This window comes from Pangasianodon hypophthalmus, chromosome 10 (assembly GCF_027358585.1).
Source record: "Pangasianodon hypophthalmus isolate fPanHyp1 chromosome 10, fPanHyp1.pri, whole genome shotgun sequence".
Lineage (NCBI taxonomy): Eukaryota > Metazoa > Chordata > Actinopteri > Siluriformes > Pangasiidae > Pangasianodon > Pangasianodon hypophthalmus.
In genome coordinates, this window is record NC_069719.1 from 24,047,472 (window position 1) to 24,074,152 (window position 26,681).

Sequence of the window (26,681 nt, forward strand, 5' to 3'; positions counted from 1 at the left end):
TCCTATTGGCTGCCGCAGAGCTGTTCAAGCTGTCTGTCATTTTTATGGAAGGTTATGGAAGAGTGGTTCATCCTCGTGACGTCACTGAACTGAATTCCTCATTGTTCACCCAAACACAAGAAGATTTCCTGCAGCAAGCTGCTTTTTTTTTTTTTTTTGGTCTTCTTTATTTGGTAACATATACTGGGCAAACGTGTGGAAAATACAAAATAAATTTTTGTCTGGAACAGAAAAAAACAGTTATGCATTTGTTTTATCACTGTATTTACTCAAGATTATTTTGGAAGGATTTAGAGATTTATATTAATAGAAAACTGGGATTTGTGATAGAAATTTGTGTATTTGATGTGTTTTTTATTTTCAAAATGACATTTTGGAACGTAAACAAAACATTATGCAGTTATTTATTTTATGACACAAGAAGAAATGGGGTCTTTGTAAACCAAATCTTCTACATTTTTTTAAATGACTTTGAATTATATATAAATCTTCTGGAACAAACAAAAATAAATAAATAAACGAAAACACTGAAAACTAAATTTTGTGTAAAATAAATTGTCTGGCAGCATTAATGTTGTAAATAGTATGACTATGTTCATTACCTCTTGCTCTTGTGGCATTAAATTAAAATACACACACACACACACACACACACACACGCACACACACACAAGAAACCAGATCATACTGTTATGATATCATACTTAAAATCATCTATTTACTACAGTAAACAATAGTAACTAAATTATATTATATTACATTCTATTACAGCACCTCTGGGGTTAGGGGTTTGAATCCTGTCTCTGCCCTGTGTGTGTGGAGTTTGCATGTTCTCCCAGTGCCTCTGGGATTTCCTCCCCCATTCCAAAGACATGCGTTGTAGGCTAATTGGCATTTCCAAATTGTCCATTAGGTGTGTGATTGTGCCCTGTGATGGTTTGGCACACCACACAGGGTGCCCTGAATCAACTGGGATAAGCCCCAGGCTCCCTGTGTAAGATAAGTGGTACGGAAAAATGGATGGATGTCCCAATAATAGGCATACATAGAAATTCTTATGAACAAAATGTACCTGTTCCCATTTATATTTCATTAATTTACCTACACCTGAGGCTTTAGGAACTTTTAAGTGGCCATGCATGGCTTCCTGTTTCACCGGGGTATACATACATATGAGGCGACTCAGACGGCAAATTTCCTTAGTTGTTCTTCAGCATGAGGGAGATTCAAGAACATACAAGTGAAATGACACAGAAGTGTGTTAAGTGTGTAAATCAGGCAATTGTTATAAAATAGCTTGATAGTTTGTACATTTGTTTTTGCTTTTTAATATTACAAAATCAGACTGAACATTCATTCATTCATTCACTATTTGCCACTGAATCTGTTTAAACAATCAGTTTAATTAAAAGTGTATTCTGTGGCTAATAACATTTTGGAATTATGTTTTCATCTTGTATTCATGTGTTTATCTTGTAACAAGCTAAATAATCAGTAAATTATCCATAAAGCATCAAAATAATTATGTAAAGTAATTATGTATTTTAATAATATGTACAGACCTGTAACAACACTTCTTTGTTTCAATTTTGCTGCAATAAGTTATCATGGCCTGTGGAGATGTTGTTTTGTATTAACTGTACTGAAGCTGGGAAAACACCAAAATGTGCACGATGGGGAACTCCAGAGCCAGGGCTGGGAACCTGTGGCCTACGCTCTGCTACACTATACGGCCAAAAGGTTGTGGACACCTGACCATCACACCTCTATATGCTTGTTGAACATCTCATTCTAGATTTAGCCCCCTTCTGCTGTTATAATAACCTCCACTCTTCTGGGAAGGCTTTCCACTAGATTATGGGGCGTGGCTGTGGGGGTTTGTGCCCATTCAGCCACAAGAGCATTAGTGATGTTGGGCAAGGAGGCCTGGGGTGCATTCAGCATTTCAGTTTATTCAAAAGGTGTTCAGTGGGGATGAGGTCAGGGCTCTGTGCAGGACACTCGAGTTCTTCCACTCCATCCTTGACGAACCACGTCTTCATGGAGCTCGCTTTGTGCTCAGGGGCATTGTCATGCTGGAACATGTTTGGGCCTCACAGTTCCAATGAAGGGAAATTGTAATGTTACAGTATACAAAAACATTCTATACAATAGTGTGCTTCAAAGTTTGTGGCAACAGTTTGGGGAAGACTCACATATGGGTGTAATGGTCAGGTGTCCACATACTTTTGAACATATAGTGTAAATTCTGTCAGCAACTTTTCTCTCTATCATACTGTATATGCTCTAAAAAGCTGACAAGAAAAGACAAATTGTGATATTGCTGGGAAAATACCAAATTCTGCCAAGCAAGCTGCCAAACATTATATTTTTTGAATCATTATATTAATCATTTAATGTGGTTGTGAATCCTCCTTTTCGTTTCCTTTCTTTTTTTTTGATGGTTATAGCCAGTTTCAGTTTGATAGTACCATACCTGCATTCATTTAATCACACTCACTTGCATTCTAATGAATTAGTGCTGACTATTTAGTGGGATTTCCTGAAGTGGTGCTATACAGGTTTTAGAGTGTGTCCCACATTATGACATTTGACATCGATTTCCACAGATTGAAGTGATATTGGAGCTGCCTCCCTCAATACCTGAGGCCCTTCTTCTTGGCCTGTAGATACACCTCTACTCTGTGTCATTTTTATAATCTGTGCAATATTCAGTATTTGGGCAAATTGATTAGTTGACATGTAATGCTAAGGACAGGTTTGTATCTTACAGTGCAGTCCAATCTGAGTAAATAAGACCAGGGCAACAGTCGATGCTTAAGTAGTATGTGGGAGAAATCACTCAGATCATAAAAAGGACATGGAGTCTTGGAAAAAGACAATTCATTATTATTAACGGCCCTTTTCTAAAAGTAAAGCCTTCTACTGTAAAGTTCTACATAAAGATTTTAAGGCAACTGAAGAACACTTTATGATGATTCAAGAACATAAGCCAGTGACCGGTATTATAATCTCAGCTGGACCATTGATTGTGTTTGATTTCGTCTCTGCTTGTATTAATCTTTGTCGTAACGCTCATCATTTCTCTGTCCTTCTCAGTCCAACAGCATTATTCCATGTTTTAAATTAATTCATGGTCTTAATTTTGCGGTGAGTTTTTGTCCTTTTGGTAATGAACCAGTATTTGCTTTGTATCTGTATCTTATTTTAGGACTATAGACTCCAAAAGACAGACACCAAAGTGAAGACTGAAGCTAAATTCAGTCCTGTATAAAGCTTTGTCAGACAGACACATTTCAACAGTATACATCTGACCAATAACCACAAAGAAATAAAAGATGACATGCTTTACTTTTGCTTCATACTTGATTTACTATTGTTGCAGTTCCAAGCTGCTTGATTAAACAACAGAAAAGCAATTTTGAATTTGATAGTTTAGAGGACATTGTACTATATAAGGCTGCTGCACACCTCTTCTTGCCATTTGTCAAGTCTGTGCCAATTTCTTGTGACCTTTCTTCTCCATTCTCTCACATGCTAAGGCAATTAGATAATTAGCTATGTATAATGTAGTTAATATTCTCCAGGCAGCCTACCATTCAATTACTGCTCATTCAAATTAAAACAGAATATGGAGTGGGTGGAATAATCAACCCATTTGCCCAGACTTTAAATCTGCAATCACCACCATCACCATGACATGACCAATAATTTCATCTAAAACTTTCGCCAGGATTTAACATCTATCTATAAGCAAGTAGCCGTCTGATTCTTTAGAATTCGCCTCAGGCATCTAAAAGCAAAGTAAATCCAAAATGAACTGTGTATCTACAAAGAGTGTTATAAGACTTCCCTTTCTGTTCCTATACTTCTGAAAATATCTAAAAGGCTCCGAGATTAACACTGGCAGATACATTTACATTACAGCAGATCTGCAACACTGTGGTCTTGAGGAACCATCCCACCCTCGAGTACCACAGTTTTGCTGTAATTATAAAAAGTCTAATAACGTTTTCTATTATAATGTCTACACTTTATCTACTGTAATCACAGTCAAATGCCTTTTACAAGGACATCTGGTCACAGCAAATGTACCCCCAAATCAAATATAAATATAGTGGGGTCTGCTTGGTTGCAATGGCTCCCCTTTCGGCAGCAGAAAGTCCAGCGTAACGTCGATGGCCATTTAACAAGCATACCTGAATTCAACTTGTCTTCTAGGCTTGCCACTGAAACTGAATTGTGATTATGGAACTTGTGTTTTATATCTTTTTTTCTATATATAATGACAAGAATATGTGGCTGGAATTAATTCCAAATCAGAATTTCACCAAAATTAATTTTCAAATGCCCCTTTTTTGTCAAATAACTTAATATTTTTAACTGCAAGTCAATACTTGTTAAATGGACTTATCTTACAGAATAGCACTTTAAAACAGATTTTACAAAATAAGACATACAATATATTCTTAACACCCACTTCCTTTTAAATAATAATAATAATAATAATAATAATAACATAAAAGTAGTAGCGTGCAATGTACAAACAAAAATATATCGTGATTATCTAAAAATGTTCTCATTCAGCCCTGTACCCAAAATATATAAATAAAACAATTTCAGTATTTAACAAAGTACAAAGATACAACAATCAATCTAAATGCAAATGCTTTATATCGTCTTCATGTGGTTACACAAGTGAGGACTTGCTTATGTACCAAAAAAAAAAAAAAAAAAAAACATTTAAGAGAAAGATCAAGTGCATAGAGTATTGTGAACCCATAGCAAGAGTTTCGTCGGACTGAATGCAGAACAAACTTGAATGTTTTATCTGAAGTCATGAAAGGAAAATTCATTATTTGAAATTAGCATAGTCGGAGAAGATATCTACAAAATCCTGTACCACTTTGTAGCAGAAGTCATACTGTTCCTGAAAGAAAAAAAAATTACATATTAGTATATCATCACTTGAAATATTAAGTAAGTATTAATCTAACATAGTTAAGGCTACAACATTTAAGACTTTTCTTAATCCTTGGACATGAGTGACAGGAGCTAGTATGGTGTTTATTTTTCCACAAATCTTCCACAAGTACTTGCGTGTAAGAGATTCTTACCACAGTTTGGACCATGTGTGGTCTCTGGGTGCGTAAACTCTTCACAGTCTGGAACACGTCCAGTAAGCCCTCAGCTTTAACCCGCTCCAGAATGTTACTGAGGGCAATGAACGTTCCAGTCCGGCCTGCACCAGCACTGATTAAACCAAGACACACGTGGTAACTATTGTGATGTGCGCTCTGAGCTGTGTGTGTACTATATAACAATGTAGAAGATTACAGGGTGAAAGTCTGTGTGTTCAATGTGACTGAGTGGAAAAGATTTAAAAGTGTATCTTTCTAGAAAGCCAACATTAAATATTCTGTGATAGCCTGACAGAAAAGTGTTATAAAAATAGTGTTAAAATAATGGTATTTTTCCCCAAGCAGTCATATGCCAAGCCAGCAAGGATACTCGTTCACTTTTATTCTGACCTTTTATCCCTCGTATCATTTTGCAGCTTGAGTGTGTGAGCAGACGTGTATTTGTACCTGCAGTGCACCACTATGGGGTGGTTGCCAGATTGCTGTTGTTGTTTCTGCACTGCAGCAATCAGATCAATCATTCCTTTTCCATCTGATGGGATTCCAATCTCTGGCCAGCCATGGAAGTGAAAATGTCTGACCAGACGAGACTGCTTCTCCTAAAAACACATATTATATTAATTATATGTAATGTGTATATCTGGACTGATGCTCTGCTCTCCATCACCATCATCAAAACAACATCTGAGGGAATATCTTTTGGAAGAATGGTGTTCATCCCACCAGGACAGCTCCGGAGATTTATATAATTGCTGCCAATCACACTAAAGCTGTTCTAGAGGCATTAGGTGGTCCAGCACCTTATTAAGACACTTAATTTTCCTTTAATTTGTCACCCATCAGTGACATTGTAATGCATTCATAATATACTATACTATAGCTTAGAATAATATAGATATAAATTGATCCTACAGAAAATTTTCCCCCACTTCTGCAGTTTATTTTCCTGTCTCTTGGATTAAAAGTAGAATGACCCATAATTCATGGCAGGGTGCAAGTGTAAGGAAAAACTAGCAGGTAAGTATAACTCGCCGGTGTGTACGTCAGCAGCAAATCTCGGAGGCTAAACATCTCGTAAAGTGTGTCTCTTTTCAACTCCACGTTGTATTCTCCGAACGAAATGTTGCCCTCCGCAGGCCAGTAGCGCACACATTTCTCCTGCAATCAGAAAGAGACAGGTCCAAATATCTAAGTCTGTATAAGTCTGTTTCATTGGTTATAAAAAAGTTATGCAATTTTGCTACATGAATGAGAAAGAAAGCATGCAGTCTGGGATGCAGAGCAGCAGTGACTCCACAGGCACAGAGTGACTTTGCTATTGTAATAGTTTAATGCTGAGTACCTGTTCTCTCTCCTTTAGCTCAGTTAGCATTACGATAGAGTGACACTTCCATTCCCAAACCATGCGCCAGAAGTCCTGCACAGTGTGTGCTAATGGGCCCTGGGTAGCTATGAAGTAATCCTTTTGCCTGTAACCCTACACACAGTACACAAATGTAAGTAAATGCACAGTTTTTTGTGGTTTATTATGAAATAATATGCATCAGTATGTAAATGACACCATGCCAGCGCACCAAGAAGAGTGGAAAGAAAGTGAATGAAAGAAAGAATGCATGCTAACTGTAACTGACATAAAAGTACAACTATATTCTCATACAGATGTCAGTATTATACTACTGTATTATATTTGGTAATATCATGTAAATGCTACTTTCACTATAAACACTCAGTTGACAGTTTAACGAGTCTACTGTGTTAAATATAACCAGTCAGCTTGCATGTCCATGACACTGGGTTCATAATATATCCAACACTACAAGATGTAAAAAGATACTTACGTCTATAAAAGATGCATTTATGTAATCTGTGAATTCTTGACCTCTTTTCACAGATAATATTACCCTGTTGAAATCATCTGGAAAACAGATGTCAAATCAGATCAAATAATGCAATATTAACTACATAATATTTAATAAGGGCTCAATAATTAAAAGATGATATTATATTAAAGATTAACAACCTTAAAAAGAAGGCAAAGTAATTTGATAGCAGAAAACAACATGCCAAAGTCATATAGAGGCGTAAAACAAGGTATACGACGTTAATACAACTGTCATGCAGAAATCACTGCATTTCCCCTCCTCATCTGTGTACACATTGGACTACATGAATACAGTATGGAAATATTTGCTTAGCAGCTTGGGACTATTGTCAGAGTGTAAAATAACAGTAGTGTAAAATAATTTCCTTACACGGAATAATCTGCAGTACGCGGTTCTTCCTCATGTTAGCCGACAGATTCCCGGTTCTCATGTTTTCCTTCATAATTCGAACATTAGTCAGTTTCTGTAAAAAAAAAAAAAAAATAATAATAATAATAATAATAATAAGGCAAATTACATAAGGTCTGGAGAACATACTGTGCCTTCCATCAAAAACCAATGAGTGTACCTTTAAGATCAGATCAAATTCACAACAGCCTAAAAAAAAACATTTTTGATAAAAGTCTTATTACTCTGAACTCCTCTTCGAGCCCCACTCTGTCCATGTGTATGTGAGTACTGTGGAGTCTGTGCAGGTGGCCCTCCAGTGAGGAAACATCCAACTCAGTGTCACCATACAGGTAATGCTCCAGCAAAGCTTGATAAATAAACGAGTACTGCATCTGCAGGAGTACGAGCATGAGAGGAGGGGTTCTCAGAGATAAAGCATAATGGTGAAAAAGATTTGAAACTTTTAGACAGAATGAAGTCTTACGTCTGTCTGTACAAGCTGGCAGCGCTGGTTTCGGATTCGGGACACAAAGTTGAAGACGTCCACTCTGCCCTCGGCATGCATCATATTCATCATGGCATCGATCACAATGAATGTCCCGGTCCTTCCAACCCCAGCGCTAGAGATTTAGGAAAGAATTAAAGAAATGATTGAGCTTATAACATCTTTAGAACGGATCACTTCAGAACTGGATTCTCTTCTGGAACTAGATTTGTTTGTATTGTGAAGTGAAAACAGAAACCTCTCAGAAATTACTTATATACTTATAAAGAATAATTTGCTTTATGATAAATAACAGAACAGTAAGATGGGACTAGTGAGGATTTGTGTGTTTTAAATGCGGTCAGAATCTCTTCACAGAGCTTTAACTTTGAGGTATTTCAAGTAGATCTTTACTGTCATCACAGTACACATTGAGACGAAATAATGTTTCTCCTGGACCCAAGGTGCAAGGTACATGACTGACATACACAGTGCTGACAGGACATAAATAAAGTGCAGTAGGAATGAGAAGCATGCAGGAAGCAGCTATGGGAAACAGCGGGGGTGAGTACACAGATGGGCGGTAGAGCATAAATACTAAAACATAGAAACATTTAACATGACAGTAATACATTACAGGGTCACACACACAGGGTCCAAAGCTACAACTAGAATGAATTTAGTAAAAAAGTGTCAGTTCAGCAATGCTTGTAAAAGAAACCAGAGATGAATGACATTTAAAGCGACAGTGCAGGACTGTGATGAGTCAGTATACTGGGTTATTCCTGCTGCCAAGTGTTAACACCTCCATATGATTCCTTCTTCCTCTTTAAACAGCTGAGCACACAGGCAGTCGCACAAAATTTGTCAATTCTGTCCAAAGCAGTCAAACACTTCTACATTTATCCTGAGCGCAATTCCAGGGTTTAAGGTGCAATTTGTAATTCTGGGCCGTCTACCACATGTGAAGCAAACAGCAATTGAAATGACAGGTCTTGTTTTCTTTCCCATAACCACCAGCTGAAACTATTAATCATGAGACCTAACTTATACATAATGACTCAAAGTGATTTTAAAAAAAGAAATATGCTATTTACAATATCAAGTAGGACAATAAAACCAGATTTAATTAATGTTATTTGTTTTTTTTTTAAATTTCATTTTGTTAAGTATGCTATGTTACACTATATGGTCAAAAGTTTGTGGACACCTGACCATCACACCCATATGTGTTCCTTCTGTTGCTACAAAGTTGTAAACACACAATTGTCTAGAATGTCTTTGTTTGCTGTAGCATTAGGATTTACCTTCACTGGAACTAGAGGGCCCAAACGTGTTCCAGTATGACAATGCTCCTGTGCACAAAGAGAGCACCACAGCGACTTGGTTTGCCAAGGTTGGTGTGGAAGACCTCGAGTGGTCAGCACAGAACCCTGACCTCAAGCCCACCAAACACTTTTGGGATGAACTGGAACGCCGACTGCACTCCAGGCCTCCAAATCCTCACAGCCATGCTCCAAATTTAGTGTAAAGCCTTCCCAGAGGAGTGGAAGTTATTATAAAAGTAAAAGGGGGACCAACTTCATGCTAATGCCCATGGTTTTGGAATTCGCACATATAGGTATGATGGTCGGGTGTCAACATACTTTCGGACATATAGCTTATGTTAGATAAGAGCTAACAAAAAACAAAGCTAGAACAAGCTGTTACAGGCTGGTCTTCTTATGACAAAGTCTTAAGTAAAAATAATTAATGTTTTACTTCTATACACCGTGGTACCTGGTATTTAGTCCAAATGTCTGTGAGGAGAACCGAGGTGCTTTGCTTTTATAAAACCTGTGCAAGGTCAATTCTCTATCTCTCCACAGGATGGCAGTAGTATGTAAAGCTTAAGAAAATAAAACCAGAAGCCCAGCACTACCTGACAATCACTGGATTAAATTACCAGAAGTGTGATTGATTTGTTGTGAGAAAACCTAGGGTACATATTGATGGAAATAATAGGCTGCTGAATTTTCTCAGGAACAGCCATCCAGTTCCTTGACACGTAAAAGTAGCAACAAGAAACAAGAATGTTAAAGTCCATCCACTTGCTCCAGCCAGGGTGTTAAATGTAGGGTGTGATCTGCAGCAGAATGCCTTCCTTGTGTTTCTTTTCATGAGTGACTGAATTAAATAGATTTCAGATGATGTCTCTGTATTTTTATACTATGGTCCATGGCATAGTGAATGTTAAATGTCCAAAGCACAAAGGCCAGATTTTGGTGCAGTTAGGCCATATTCTGGCCAAAAACATTGCACATTATGAGCTAAACTGCTATATGAGCCTAAACTTGCCATTTATGTGCCACTCACATAGCAAGATGAGGGGACAAAGTGTATCTTACCCCTGGCCAATGTTGCCAGGTGTGTCTTTTTTGGGCAAAACTAGTCTACAGTTGAACTACCAGTGCAGATTTTTTGTCCACAGATTCGGGGTAGTTTTGCATTCATAATGCTTGGGCTACTGTTTGTCACATATCTGGCAACCCTGGTCATAGTCCCAACCTTTCTGACAGATCTATGCCAAATCATTTCTAGGGGTGGAAAATACTTGATTAATTGTACTTTGTTACTATACTTAAGTATTATTTTCTGATGTTATACTTGAGTGTTATTGAAACTGAATATTAGCACTTTTAATTTAATTCTTTTTATTATACCTTATGTTTTTATTTAGAACTTAGTACTTTTACAAATCTGAGATCTCTTCTTCTCTCATCCAGCCAACGACTGTACGCTATTCAGACTTGAAGAGGAGCAGCCCTCAGTCAACCCTCAGTCAAATTTTTCAATATGCTTGAAGCATGATCGTCATCTAATTTGAAAAAGCATGCTGAGGTAAATTTTGCAAATTTGCTAACGTTCATTAGAGTATATTTAACCAAGGAGCCTGTTTTCTTTGCTAATGCCGGGTTTGACTAGCATCGATTCCAGTAACTAACACAAATTAGCTAGGCATTAGCTAGGCTTAGCATGAGACACTACAGGATTCACAAGACGACACTGATACGAGATGATACTGACATGAGACAATATTGACACAAATAAAATATTAAATTTTAATATATATTATATAATGACAACAAATTGGACCACTGTAATATCAATAAATTGTATTGTAAAAAAAAAAAGAAGTAGATGAGAAGTAGATGCACTACTGATGGAGAAACCAGAGTGCACGTATATACAGGGTTTACAATCACTGCCTTCAGATACATGTGACACGTGCCATAGTGCTTCCTTCTGATTAGCTTTACTGAGCATGCTTCAAGGCAGTTAGGTTCCAACTCGCAAACTTCATGCTCCGTGTGCTACTACCTCTGGTGCAAGGAAATATCACGATACAGCTCAAAGGAGCTAAATTCGTCTCGCCAGTTTTTTGTACTGCGATATTCCAGACAGCAAAATTCTATATAATTCCTAGGAAATACCATAAATGTAACACCTGAGTACATTTAAATGTAAACCTTTTTTTACTTTCAATTGAGTACATTTTTGGCTGGATACTTCCACTTTTAATCATATACAATTTTTACACATTATCTATACCTTATCTATATGATTTTTATTTGTTTTCACTTCTGAAAAATCTATACTTTCAAATTCTCACTACTTTTTTTTCATTTCCCCGAATTCACAGCGGCTTTTAGACTGCAATATTCTGCCCAAGCAGAGGGCATTTACTGCCCAGACTGCCCAGATTGTATGATGAGCTACAGCCGTAGGAATACAAGCATATATTGAGTCTGCATCAAATCACGTTTTTGTGCTGCATCATTACATCTGGTCCACAGTGTCAGTGTGAAATGCCACAGAAATGCCTTTATTAGTTTCTGTAAATGCAAATTTATGTTTACATTCAGATGAATTATGTTCAGATTGGTGGTCACCGTTACCTGCAGTGAACTATTATGGGTCCTGCGTGCACTGGATTGACACTCCTGACTTTCTTAAGAAACTTGAGCATACCAATAGGGGAGAGTGGCACACCAAAATCAGGCCAGCTGGTGAAGTGGAGCTGGGTGACCAACCTCGGGGATCTGCAGCCTTCTGGAGCTTGCTAAAATCCACACAGAACATCAGCAACTGCTTTAACATGTGCATATCATTTATATGTAAAAACTACATTTATATACATATATACACAACAAACATACACAAATTACTCTATTTAAAAGCCTAAAAGCCATGTATTGTATACATGTGCAATTCTGTATTCTTTATTTATTCATTTGTTTATTTGAGACTTACATATTGCACACAGAACTTTCTGATAGTGTAGTCCACCAGCACCGTGACATCCTCCACAGACACCCTCACACATCCATACAGCCAGCAGCCCTGCTCTGGCCAGTACTGACAGCATTTTTCCTACGAACACATGCAGATGCACTTAACCATTTACACCTCACAAGCATTCCTACATTCCCACAGCAAACTCATGCTCAAAAAGGACAGTGTATGCTGTATTTACGGGTTTTACCTCTTTTCTCTCCCGTAGGTTAGTCAACATGACTATGGTGGCAGATTTGTGCTCCCAAACCATTCTCCAGAAATCAGCCACGGTCTCTGGTTTCGGACCTGCACACACACAGGGAAAACTGAAACTTTTTTAAAAGATTTCCAACAGAAAGATATAAATGATGCTACTGAGAGTAAACATTGCTGGAAACATTGCTCTTCTGATCTACATGTGGTGTAAGTGTGGGTGACTGTTCTTGTGTTATAATCTTGATAACTTTTGAAACCTTCAGAAGAAAGGTCACTTACACTGAACAGTAGCTGTAGTTATTCACTAGAACTGCATGCTGTTCGACTCAAGCTAGAGGATTTGCATTTAAGAGGCCACAGCACTACCTTGCGGTTTCAAAACACTCTAAAAATACTTTCTAGACTTCAGAGTTTAACCAGGTGTGTTGAAGCATGCCATATTTTTTTTTGTTCTAGGTTGAGCTGGGTGAGTTGAGTCATGCATACGTAGTGAGGAGTCAGATGGAACGATTTACCGGTTTTATATCGAAATCGAAAGTAATTAATAGCGAATAGCCTTCTTAATTTGAGTGTCCTCTTAAGTTTTACAAGGGAAAATTATACCCAATGCAACAAGCTCCCTTTAGATGACCAGTCAGAAGCTGGCAATAAACATGTGTGCTGTGCATGACAACAAAGCACAGGTGAGTTATGAGTTATGAGTGCTTTATCTGAGCAAGTGAGTGAGAGCCAAGGTCAAGTGGACATGTTGGTACTCAAAAGAAACAGCACTTTGCATTTTTCAGAGATAATAAATGCATTCTTCAAAAACAGGTACTCTGCAAACATGAGCACTCATGCTAACTTAGTGATGCAATATTACAAACCAACTTCAGCATAAAAACATCATAGACAAAGTGTCACTCCATATGACAGAAGCTCTGATTTACACAACGCTGAACAAACGTTTTCTTTAATACTAAAGGCCAGTTCACAACCAGATGCATCGCATAAAGACCTCCAATTTATTTCAATTTAACTTTTTTCATTCATGCTACTGAGTTGCACAGAAAGTCATTGAGCACACTTTTTATTTTTATATGCTGTGCACTTTATTTATAATAGTTATCTTATCACTGGCAGATTGGTACAGATAAAACAGGCTTAATAATAGAGAGACAACAAAACTCAACAATCAGAGTTCTTTTCTTCTTTTGGCTGCTTTACATCCAGTCTGTTCTGTTAGTTTCCTCTTCATGACAGTTTGGCAAAAAAAAATCTTTCAGTAATTCAGTAATTAGTAAACGGGGGCATGGCTAAGAGGAGTGTCTGGTTCTCAGCAGGGGACTCTGGTAGCTCTCAAACTAGGCTTATTCCAATAATTATATTTAAAACAAACAAACAAAAAAAAAAAACAATAAAAAGTTACTATCTCTCAAAAAAAAAAAAAAAAAAAAAAAAACATAAAAAAAATTCACCTACTAACAATTGATAAATAAATGCTGCAGTTGTTGTTGTTGCTCTCTGCATGTCATTTGAGGACCCCAAGGATCTTTTGATGAAGAACGAGATTGTAATTATGTCTTGTAGATATGTAAACCACTAATACAGGCCTGGGACTGGATTTATTAGAAAATAATTACAATTCGAATCACAATATTGATTAGAAAAAATCACAGTTAGATATTTTATCCAAATACCAAAATTCTGCACATTGGTATTCAGACCTCAGACCTAACAACAGACTTAAGCACTATTCAGAGACTTGTGTGAGATCTGTGTGTGCAGGGTGGATTTTTTTTTTTTTTGGAGGGAAGACAAACTCATTTAATATGCTCATGCCCTGTAGAGTGCAAACAGTCCGTTTTCAACACCTTATGGAAAATCTTTAGCCTGATAAATGTGAGTGAGTACGTGAGTGAGTTACAAGCCATGTTCCTGAGGTGCTAAAAATATCATGTTCACCTGCTTCTTATGACCTGGGGTTAAGTTGCTGTAACGTTCACCTGCTTCTTACAACTTAGAGGGGTTAAGTCGGTGGGGAGTGCAGGGTCACAGAGCTCTCCTACTTTTGGGTCATATGAACAGCAAATGAGCTCCAGTACTAAAATTTGACAGAATTTTGACTATATCACATAGCTTTGCCAGAAAAAAAACCTCAAATTTTGATGCCAAAACTGACAAACAAAGACAACGTATGAACAAAACTATTTCCAACACTGAAAAAACAACCACAGTTCCAAGCTTACCTTGAGTAGCAATGAATTTGTTCTTTTCTTTGTAACCCTAAACAAAAATATGTGCATATATTAGTCGGTCTATCCAACTACTTATACCATTCAATTGTAGTACAGAGCAGGAAGAAATTACTCACATCTATGTACGAGGCATTAATGTAGTCTGAGCACATACGGGTGTCTATATGTGACAGCAACACTCTGGAGTGATCATCTGTTCAGGAGAACACACAGATTTATATCTCTGTTTTTATACAGAATCCAATACTGTTGCGTGCTTCCATTCATTTGTGTCTGGTTAGTACTTACAGGGCAGTATGTTTGGATATCTGTTCTTTTCTCTGTTCTCCTCTCTGCTAGCTTCCTCAAACGTGCCACGGCCAAACCCGCACGGCAAAGACTGTGAATAAAAAGGTGACTAATGTAAGTTAATGAAAGTATTGCGGAGATGAAAGGGAGTTGCAGATTGAGGAAGGAGGAAAAAAGAGAGAGAGAGCTGGAGAGTGTGTTCATACATTAAATTCCTCTCTGAACAGCTTGCCATCGTCTGCCATGCGCAGGCGGTACTCCTCCTCCAGAGAGTCCAGTGGGATAGGGAAGTAATGCTTGGACGGAGAGGGAGATCTGGGGAGGAGCACCACTGTTTGTTCTGAGAGAGACAGAGATAGAGAAGATATATAATCCGTTTCTATTATCCACTCCGTTTACTTGACATGAGAGTCTTCATTTAATATGAACTTCACTTATTAACACATTTATCTCTTCCTTTCTGAACTTGCATTTCCTTTTAGGTCCTGAAATTTGTGATAGCTCTTTTTGACCAACTTCCCCATTTTACAATGGCTTTAAACAGCAATTTGTGCCTCCCACAGACTGCATTTAGTGAGCACTTCTAGGCACAATTTTTTTTTGACTTCTCAGACATATTATAAAATGCACATTACAATGTTGAGTCTGCATCAAGTCATGTTTTGCACTACGCCTCCTCATGTACATCTTGCCTCTATGCAAGTTATCATCAGCACGTAAAAAAAAAACTGAGATTTTGCTTTACCTTGGTCCTCCAGGAAGCCATTGGGTAGCTTTTTGTCAACCGAAGTGACAAGATCCTTCCTTTGGTGTCTGAACCTTATCAACCAGGAAAAGTAAAAATTAATAATCAAACAGATCAGATCATATTAACAATATTTTAGTAATTGAGAACAATGGTTAAAAGACCACACCATTTAAAGCTGTTCTTTCTCATGGGAGACAGAGTTCTGCTTCAACACAGCAGCTGAGACCTAAAGACCCTATGACCAGCTAGAACAACTGCTTTTACATTTATTTCACAGACAGCTGTTAGACTTGCTGGGAAAGGCCACACACACACATACACACACACACGCACGCACAATATATACACACAACAGAGCTGATTGCTCTTTAGAGTGCCAGGTAAAGTAGCACATATTGAAGTATAAAGAACATAAGTTGGGGTTTGGGATTTCAGTTCATCATCTGTGTTAACTGATCCAAAATGAAATCCCAAATTTGGATGTACGGTCAGCAAGATATTTCATTTGTAAGTGACACATATTTTAATCATCATTATTTATGTTAATGTACATAATTGTACATCATCAGTAATCAATCAGGCAACAAATGTAACTATGGATGTGTGCGTGTTCCTTACCTGAGCAGGTAGACTGTGAGGAGGATGAAGATGATGAGAAGGAGAGAAATGACAAGAGCAGCGGGTAGGATGTGAGAACCCTGAGGAGCAGGAGGCTCTGAGAAGAAGAACAAAAAAATAAATAAATAAATAAAAAAAAACACAAGCATGTTTAACACAACTCGACCAAGTAGGCCTCAGCAAAACCGAAGAACTCAGACTGAACCGACCTGCAGTCCAGTTCGCATGTGAGGAGCTGTTTAATATAAGATGTGTTGCCACCAGAAACAGGACCATCATGACTGGAAGAAGAGAAGAGCAGACACTGTAAAGAAACTGAGTAATAGCACAATTCATAAGACAAGGTAGTAACAACTAATAAACTCATTTTTTTATGCAAAGAGGTTAAATTAATTCAATTTCTCTAAAATTATCCCTTAATTTGATTGAGCTATTCCTAGCCGGTCTCCTGAGGCATATCACATATTCCTGTGTTATAAGTAGTAGCTATGATGTTATGGGCAAAACTCCAGCCAGGAAAACTAGGTCAGAACCTACCACTTTGTAAAATTAAGGAATGTATAAAAGCAGGTGCATATATGAAATGCATGTATTCACTTATTGTTAGTACTGGCATGCTTGGGTCTGTGTAAGTGCTAAATTATCCCTGTTATTCCAGGCTGATCGTGCCATGCGGGCCAAACATGTGCAGCTGTGTTGAAGCTGGTTAAAGCCAGAAGTTGAATCTGAATGGAATTTAATAGTTATGTATTATTTAAGCAAGAATAAATGTGCTTTAGATCATTTTGCACATTTAATCAATCTCTCACAATTTTTTTTCTTTTTCTCTTTTTTCCCCTAAAACATGCCTATTTGTTTTTCACTTGAATTTTCCTACACAGGGTCTTGGGGGAGCCTGGAGCCTATCCCAGGGTACTCTGGGCGCCAACCCATGGCAGGGCACAATCACACACACATCACGGACAATCTAGAATCAGCTTACAATGCATGTATTTGGACTGGGGAGGAAATCGGAGGACCCGGAGGAAAACCCCAAAGCATTGGGAGAACATGCAAGCAACACACACGCAGAGCAGACGCAGAACTCGAACCCCCAACCGTAGTGGTGTGAGGCAACAGCACTAGTAATAGTAAGCCGCCCTCACTAGAACGTCATTAGTTGCTATATCACATTAAAGGTGGAAAAAGATAAAAAATAATAATCTCCTCCCTTAGCATTGGCTCTGTATCTAAATCTTTTAAACTTTCAAAGTTATTAAACCATTCATTAAGGAACCTGACTTAACCCATGCACATTTTCAAGCTATAGGCCAAAATCAGACCACTTTTTCATCTCGATCACGATCCTAGAAAATGTTGTAGTTCATCAGCTGAGCTCATTCCTGCAAAGGAATCGTGTCAGGGTTATAAAGTGTCAGGATTTAGACCTCATCACTGAGACAGCACTGAGTCAAAGTAATAAATGAAATACTACCAGGCCAGAGTAAAGGAGCGGCCCAGACCTGATAAGGATCTGCCTGACCCATCCTGATGCCCTACTTCTGGTTGGAGATCTCATCGGTTGAGTTCGCTCGCTGCTGCTGGGGGTGGCCCCATATGGACGGCCTGAAGAACGGTTTGGATTGCTGGGGATGGTGCCACCTGGGGGCTGTGGAGATGGCTTGGGGATCACATATGGGGAGCTGTACTGTACTGTAATGGCTTCGGACTGCGATTGCTGTAGTGGCTTTGGGGCTGCAGTTGCCACAAGCACCTTCATACTCAGGACTCCATCAGTGGACAGTGGATAGATTTTAACCAGTCGGACCTCTTGCGAAAACTGTGATGAATTTACTGGCTGCACAATTTCACTATTTGTCCATATAGTACACAGTTATAGAAGGGATTTATTTATAATTGCACTATCCATTGCACCCAGATGAGGATGGGTTCCCTTTTGAGTCCGGTTCCTCTAAAGGTTTCTTCCTCATATTGTCTCGGAGTTTTTCCTTGCCACCGTCGCCTCTGGCTTGCTCATTAGGGATAAATTCACGTATTTACAATATATTTTTTTGAATCCATTTATTTCTGTAAAGCTGCTTTGTGACAATGTCCATTGTTAAAAACACTATGCAAATAAAATTGAATTGAATTGAATAAGCCGTTGCTTAATTTCAATTTTGGGAACAAGTGCTATTCAGTCATGACACACTTTAAACAATTATAAGATTCCTGGTAACTTGCTCATGAATGAGTCTGATTTTCATTTTCGAATGTCCATCCAGAGAAGGAAACGGCTCAAGCTGAGAGGAATTGGGATGTGGCACTGTCTCCCCCACATCCCAATGTAAAAATGACAATTAAATCTCTTTTAATTGAATCCATATTTAAGGATTAACACACCTCCTCAAACTGAAGCCAAATCTAAACTAAATAATATACAGCACAAGAACAATCCAACTTGTATTTAGATCAGATGTGAGACATGATCTGGCAACCCTGATAGAAACGTATACTTTTCATTGCTAATGCTGAGTGTTAACAGTAGCTACAGCACATGCGGTATATGGAATTTCCTGATTTTGCATTTTATGCACTTCATTTCAAATCAACAGTTTCTCTAATAAGATCAAAAAAAAAAAAAAAAAACCAGAAGCAGGCTCTGCCATAAGCCCTCTCATCACACGTTTTTGTTAAGCTGATTATTGTAGCCTGTACTCTGATTAGGCATAATATGAATGTATCCTACTCTGTTTACTAAGTTCCAGATTTTTTCAGATTACATAATCCAGCCAACATGCACACATTTACTCTAATACACACACAAGCACTCACATACACAAACTATACTTACAGATGTAGTCCAAGCCAGCTGCTCACTTTGCTTCTTTATGGACACTAGTCCAAAATGTCTTCTAGCTTCATAGCTTTTCAATCACTTTTCTTCTTTCTTGTTTACTTCAGGATAATAAAAGACATCGTCCTGGCCACAACAGATATGATAGCCATAGGTGGTGACCTCTCTGAGAGAAAGGAGATGGAGAAAGAAGACAGGATCGCTGCTTTTATCACTGCTTGGCAGCATCTACATGAGGACACGGAGGTTAAGTGCTCTCATCAAGTGTTTATTAGAAACATAGACCAAATCTGAGCCACATACACTCAGTATTATTGACCAAATACATATTTAAGATACACTTCTAATAATTTGGAAAATGTTTCCATGACTGTATACATAGTGAATGCCTAGATTTTAAGCATATACAGGTTAAAATCTTTTAATGTGTTAATGGATCATTCCTACTTACAATATGATTATTAGTATGTTTATTCAAAATATGATTAAACTCAATTAAACTCCTCAACCTCAATGTCTGTGTTTGTTGTCTGTCAGTTCAAGTTATTTTAAGTTCCTGACCTGGTCAAACAAAATACGATTATATGAGAGAACCTGTCAGTCAAGACTGTGTCTATGATAAGATTGTACTTCACACAAAAAAACACATTAACTGTATTAATTAAAGATTCTTTGTATTTGTGCTATTATTGCTATTAGATAGTATCGCAGGATAACCGGCCTAAGACATTAATTCATATAAATAAAGCAGCATGTCAACACATTCACACACAGCTAGTCTTAGCCAATCCATTTACTGCCATGTTTTTGGGAGGTTTGAAGGAAACAAGGAGAACATGCACAGAAACTCCACAGCTTAGGAACGGTTCCAGAACAGTACAAGCATTTTCAGACAAACTCTAATCTGGTCTTCTTGTCTTTGAGTCTTCTCAATGGCTTACATCTTGTAATAAACTGTCTGTATTGGTGACATCTTCTCTTGATTGTTGACTTTGACACAGATACCCCTTCCTCCTGGAGGTTCTTTTTTTTTCAAGTTATCAGCTCACAGATGCCCATGATTCACTGTGATTTATAGGGAAAAGAGTGCACCGTCCCTCCCACCCTAAGAGCTTGGGCAACTCTGCCCTCTTTTCGACTCCTGGCCACAAATGGCCATGGCATCATCAGGATTTGAACGTGAAATCTCTGGACAATAGGGTGAACAATAGGTTGCACCACTTGGGAGCCCTGGAGGGTGTTCTTCATCTGGCCAAAGAATTCTTCTGTCATCTACCACAGTTGTTTTCCATGGTCTTCCAGGCCTTTAGGTGTTCCTGAGCTCACCAGCACATTCTTTCTTTTTAAGAATGTACCAAATACAGTAGTTGCCATTTTTGCTATCTCTCTGATGAGTTTGTTTTGATTTTTCAGCCTAATGATTGCTTGCTTCATTGGCAGTGACAGCTGTTTGTACTACATATTGAGAGTTAACAGCAACAGATTCCAAACGCAAACGCCACACTTGAAATCAACTCTAGGCCTTTTATCTGATTACTTATAAGTGAAATAATGAGGGAATTACACACACCTGGCCATGAAACAACTGAGCAGTTTCCAATTATTTTTGGTCTATTAAAAAAAAGAGGACCACATATAAAAGTGCTGTACACGTCCTACACCGTTCAACCAATTTGGATGTAAATACGTGCCCTCAAATTAAAGCTGCACTTTGAGCTCATATTCATTATTTAATTTCCACTCCAATATACTGTGTTAGACAGCTAAAACAGCAATAATTTCATCAATGTCCAAATATTTCTGGACCTGACTGCATGTACGGATTTGATAAATCATGAATTTTTCCTTACACTGAAATATCACTTTCACTGCCAAGACACAGCAATAATATAATGACTAAGCACCCCTGACACCCTGAGCTGTATCTATTGCATATCTTTGCTTTGACTGTGTTAATCTTAATTTCCAAACCAAACAGCTAAGAGGAATGAACATAGGAATAAACTCACGCACTATAACCATACTGCACTTCAGATTGCTTTTGGATAATTACTTATTGGATAATTATGTGAATATGAAACTATGTGTGAAGTTTTATTCATTTTAAAACTTCCCTTCCTTCCAATACATTAAATATGAAGTACCATCAGCCTCAGATGCTCAGTATCAGATCGGTGCCTCGACAGTCTAAACAGTGAAATGGCATGTCTAGTAAAGAGTGTGTCTATTGATTTTGGCCCTATGGATCAAGGCAATCAGGATAAACAGGCAATGGATCCTCCTGATAATTTATAGATGTTACATTTGCAAATCTCGTATTCACCCTGAGCAGGATTTGATGAAAAAGTTGCATGATTAATCTCCCGTCCTTTTACTTACAAGGCTGAACAATTCAGCTTCCGTATCCCACACTAGGGGAAAAAGATCAGAGCCAACCGGGTCATTTTAGAAACAATTACAGCTGCAGCACTGCCTATGGTATATTTAACTTAAAATTTTTTTACTACTGCTCTAACATCTCTTGACTTCTGAAATATTTAGAAATTCTCATTTTTTAAAGGTGCATTAGGTAAGATTTGTAAGGGGGAGGGAAGGTCTCTAATGGATAAACGGGTAGAGATGAATAAGATCTGAATGATTTTTTTACTCATTGAGCCCGCCCCATTTCCACTCATTTAGCTAGAAGACTGACAAGAGGCCAAACAAAATATAAACAATCATTCCAGACCGGAAGTTTCTAAACTGCGTTTTGTTTTGTTTTTTCCAGCTATGTAATACACTTGTTCTGAGACAATGGCTATTTTTTAAAAATCATTTCTACATAATTTTCTGCATTACGTACACTAGGAAGAAATGATCACTATTGACTATTGTACCTTTAATATTCAATGGCTAGAAAAAGCATTTTTTATTCATTTTATTCATTTAAGTGCACGAGGCTACCGTACTGTGTTACTGATTATTAAAGCCAACGCCACACTCTGATGTGATGTGTTTGTATAGCTACTGATGTTGACAAGGACACACATCACTGTCATTATCTTACTGCAGTGCACACTGTTGACCCACTGACAACACAAAGCTGAGGACAAATGCCGAATGTGTGCTTTATATCCATGCCAAAAAAAAAAAAAAAAAACGTCTCCTTTCTGTTTTCCCACCTGGCATATTTACTTGCAAGATGTGAAACTCTAAAGGTATAATCATTTTGCTCATTTTTACTAATCTCCAAAAGTGACACTTTTTTTTTTAAAACAAAATGTAATGTTTTGAGGTAATGCGAAAATCTACTAAAAATTAAATAGAAGGTCATTCAGCACTTAATGGATTATATAGAATGTTTAAATTGTTTTTCATGGCTGTGAATAATGATAGTATATAACATCCATAGCATTTTGTCAAGCTGTAGGTTTTTTTTTTTTTTAATGATTAACTGGTTTCATGAGAGCAGTTTTTATACTGTCACAATCCTATCACTGAAATTTGATGCACAAATTTCAAATGCTCCTTCACACTAAACTCATAACTCTCTCTCACACACACAGTATGTTATTGTCTGGATATAGAAAGTCTACACACCCCTGTTACAGGTTTTTGTGGGGTAAAAAAAAAATCATGTCCACCTTTAATGTGACATAGCAACCAGGAAGAAAAATTCCACCTTCTAACACGACAACCACCCAAAGCACAAATCCAAGTCAACAAAGGAATGGCTTCAGAAGAAGAAGATCAACGATTTGGAAAGGCTGAGTCAGAGCCCAGATCTAAATCTTATCAAAAACATGTGGAATGACTTAAAGAGGGCTGTGCACCAGAGATCCCCTTGTGCAATTTGATAGATCTGGAGCATTTTTGCAAGGACGAGTGCAATAAAAATGCCAAATCAAGATGTGTTCATTTAGTAGACTCTTACCAAAAAAAGACGGACAGCTGGATTACAAGCAAAAGGTGGTTTAACAAGGTAGTAGTTAAGGGGTGCGCACACTTATGCAACCAGGTTATTGTAGGTTTTTCACTTTTTTCCCCATAAAACATTTCTATTTGTTTTTCCCTTGAAATTTGTTGGTTGCTGAAGCACATTAAAGGTGGAAAAGATCTGACATGATTTATCTGTTTCATTTATTCACATGACAAAAACCTGCCATTTTAACAGGGGTGTGTAGACTTTTTATATCCACTGTATCTATTTATTTATCTTATTCTTTATGAGCCATAATCTCAGTCATGATATGGACAAGAACTTACAGTTGGACCACCTTCAGTGTGTAGAAATGATGCACATGATTGGCATTTGGGATTTTTTTTTATTTTTTTGCCTCAGATCCTGAACGGCTTTAAAACCTACATACAGTTGGCTGCCATTGCCATAACTGATGCTTATGTGCCTAAACACAAGCATATGACCTGGAATGATATGATACCATGAGTAGAATATTTAAAAATACAATACTAAATAAATTTTTAGCTTTGTCAGACATTTCCATTTACTTGTGTATTCATTTATGTAGACAATGCTACACTCATATCAGACCCTAACCTTAACCTCAGTAACCAAAAGGAAATCTTTTCTTTCTTCTTTTTGGCCCCATAAAGCAATAAATCTCTCCCTCTCCCTCTCTCACACACACTGAAAATATGCATCATGTGTAAAAAGAGTAAAAGAGTGACTACAGTTTTGACATATTATTTGGTACACACTCTACTCTGCAGTCTTAGTGACAGCCAAATATCCCAACAAGGGGAGAAAAATTTGACAGATTTGACACTGCAGAGACATTTGGCTAGTCCCTATGAGAAAAACTGTAGCTTTTTTTTTTTTTAACAAAAACTGCAGCTTTTATTAAAAGAAATATGTATATCTAAAAGCTATAAATGTTTCCTTTGGGTTTCTGAGGTTAAGATTTGAGTGAGAGTTAGCATAGCATTAGGCCTAATTAGCTGCATTCCTGTTTATGCTAATGGTCCTCACAAGGATAGTAAGACAGATATGTGTGTGTGTGTGTGTGTGTGTGTGTGTGTGTGTGTGTGTGTGTGTTTATATCTTAGTGAGAGCCAAATATCCCAACAAGGACAGAAAAATTTGACAGATTTGATACTGTAGGAACATTTGGCTAGTCCCCATTAGAAAAACTGCAGCTTTTTTTTAACATAAACTGCAGCTAATAAATAAATAAATAAATAAATAAACTCTAAAAGCTAAAATGTTTCCTTTGGGTTTCTGGGGTTAAGATTTGAGTGAGAGTTAGCATACCATTAGGCCTAATTAGCTGCATTCCTGTTTATTCTAATGGTCCTCACAAGGATAGTAAGACAGATGCGCGCGTGTGTGTGTGTGTGTGTGTGTGTGAGCGCAGCTTGTTTTTAAAGGTGTGTGTGTGAAGAAAACCGGTGATGGAAAATGAGTGAAATGAGAAATGAACTTGTGCTGTACCGACACACAGACCTTTGGGCTGGTGTGAAGAGCGCAGCTTGTGTCTGAGAGAAAGAGAAAACAGCGTTACATGCTAACCGATTTTAATCACGTATCCCTCACGTGCGCGTGTTTCACAGCAAAAACGTCGCGAGGCCTGTTCTGAATGAAGTGATGAGCATGTTCCTGTCTCCGCGCGCGGCCACAGTGAGACAGGCAACGATAATAATAATAATAATAATATCTCATAATATCTCACAATTACACATGATAAAAAAGCATTTCCTGCCATCTTACCGTTACGGCTTTCCCCACCAACGGAAGTCCTCGGTGTAATAGAAAAATCCAGGGCTCTGAATCGATGATATTTTTTTTTCCTTCCTTTGCGCCTGTTATGGTCCGCTGCACGCGCCGGTGCTTCCGCTGCGTCACTCTGTAGCGTAGAGCGCGCGCACCAGCAGCCACCTGAACGTCTGCTCATTCAAACTAACCTCGCGCGCGCACAATACATTCTATCTTGGAAATTACATCCCTAGCAAAAAAAAAAATAAATAAATAAATAATTGCCTGTTTACACAGACTTCCCTGGCTCTAAACAGCAAATTAGCCAAGTTTATAGATTAGAAATCAGGTTTATTTTTTAAAAAATGCATTGTACATTTTCTTATTTAACTTTATTCTGGTTAGGGTTGCAGTGGATGTCCCTGGGTGAAAGGATGGGACACTAGTCCCATCACAGGGCACTGTGCACACACACAATGCACACACAGTCACACACTCATTTACACCTAGGAGCACATTAGTGTAGCCAGCATGTTTTTGGACAGTGGGAGGAAACCAGAGAACACAGAGGAAACCCATGTGAAGAACATCCAAAACTCCATGTAGACAGTATAACCAGAGTTCAGGTTCAAACCCAGGATTGTGGAGATGTGAGGGGGCAATGCTACCCCCTGCATCACTGTGCAGGCAAAAAAATAAATAAATTAAAATAAATTACAAAATATATACAATATCCATCCTTTCTCTCTATCGCTTATCCTACACATGGTCTCAAGGGAACCTGGAGCCTACTTGGGGCACAAGGCAGGGGGATACCCTGGATGGGATGCCAATCCATCACAGGGCACAACTGCATAAACACACACACATTCCCACACTATGGACAATTTAGAAATGCCAATCATCAGCCTACAACGCATGTCTTTAGACTGGGGGAGGAAACCGGAGTTCCAGGAGGAGACACCTGAAGCACGGGGAGAACACGCAAGCTCCACACACACAGAGCGGAGGTGAGATTCAAACCCCCAGCCCTGGAGGTGCGAGGCAACAGGGCTAATCACTAAACCACCGTGTGTCCCCATATGCAGTGTATAATATGCTTTAAAAAAAGAATCAAGCATCAAATTAAGGTTTAACGTGGTGTTTTTGAGACAGGTCCGGTGTACCATGATATTTATTTATCTAACATGAGCATTTATCTCACTTGCTTTTAATCATAACATTTTGCGTCCAAGTCTCTTCCTTATGTAAACCTAAGACCCTGGTAGACTTGTGCCTAAGAACTGCTGTTGTAATCATAAAGACTATGCTCATACTGAACATCTTTTCAACACACTTGCTGCTGTTTGACTTAATAGTACACACTTATACAGTATAAGAGTAATGATTTACAATCCCACTATCTGATGTCACCCAGAAGAGGATGGTTTCTTCCTCATGTCATCTCACGGACTTTTTTCATTGCCACTCTAGCCTTTGGACCTTTCATTATGGACCTAAATATAAATCCACATCAGGATTTCTGTAAAGCTGCTATGTGATTATGTCCATTCATAAAAGAGCTATACAAATAAAATAGAAATGAATTGAATTGAATATGATTAATAGTGTATGACCACTACATGAATTGAATTGAATATGATTAATAGTGTATGACCACTCAGTGTAGGTTATCACTGCCATACAATAAAATAAAAGCAAAAACAGTTGGCAAGAAAATTATACTCGGTAAAATTGAACTTGGCTTAGGTCTGAGGCCCCATAACCAGATGCTCTCCAAGGTTCTGAAGTGAGGTTATTGGTTGAGCTGGCAGCTTTGACATTGCAGCAC

The 26,681-nt window shown here is 38.0% G+C and overlaps 1 protein-coding gene across 2 annotated transcripts; it reads right to left on the reverse strand.

Moving 5' to 3' along the window:
* Positions 1 to 1,447: 1,447 nt before the first annotated feature.
* ptpreb (protein tyrosine phosphatase receptor type Eb) lies at positions 1,448 to 25,038 on the reverse strand. 2 transcript variants are annotated; one of them, XM_026926007.3, is made up of 21 exons: positions 24,866 to 25,038; positions 19,156 to 19,324; positions 16,532 to 16,603; positions 16,323 to 16,419; positions 15,702 to 15,775; positions 15,163 to 15,296; positions 14,957 to 15,047; positions 14,785 to 14,861; positions 14,660 to 14,696; positions 12,424 to 12,521; positions 12,192 to 12,311; positions 11,837 to 12,000; positions 7,899 to 8,034; positions 7,657 to 7,806; positions 7,394 to 7,487; positions 6,980 to 7,056; positions 6,484 to 6,618; positions 6,174 to 6,299; positions 5,589 to 5,740; positions 5,118 to 5,253; positions 1,448 to 4,930 (listed from the first exon to the last, which is right to left on the reverse strand). In XM_026926007.3, the coding sequence occupies exons 3-21, from the start codon at positions 16,599 to 16,601 to the stop codon at positions 4,856 to 4,858; spliced, it is 2,043 nt and encodes a 680-aa protein (XP_026781808.3). In that variant the 5' UTR covers positions 16,602 to 16,603; positions 19,156 to 19,324; positions 24,866 to 25,038; the 3' UTR covers positions 1,448 to 4,855. The 2 variants fall into 2 exon arrangements, with proteins under 2 accessions (XP_026781808.3, XP_026781809.3); XM_026926008.3 differs by lacking the exons at positions 16,323 to 16,419; positions 16,532 to 16,603; positions 19,156 to 19,324; positions 24,866 to 25,038 and adding an exon at positions 15,871 to 16,184.
* Positions 25,039 to 26,681: the final 1,643 nt, after the last annotated feature.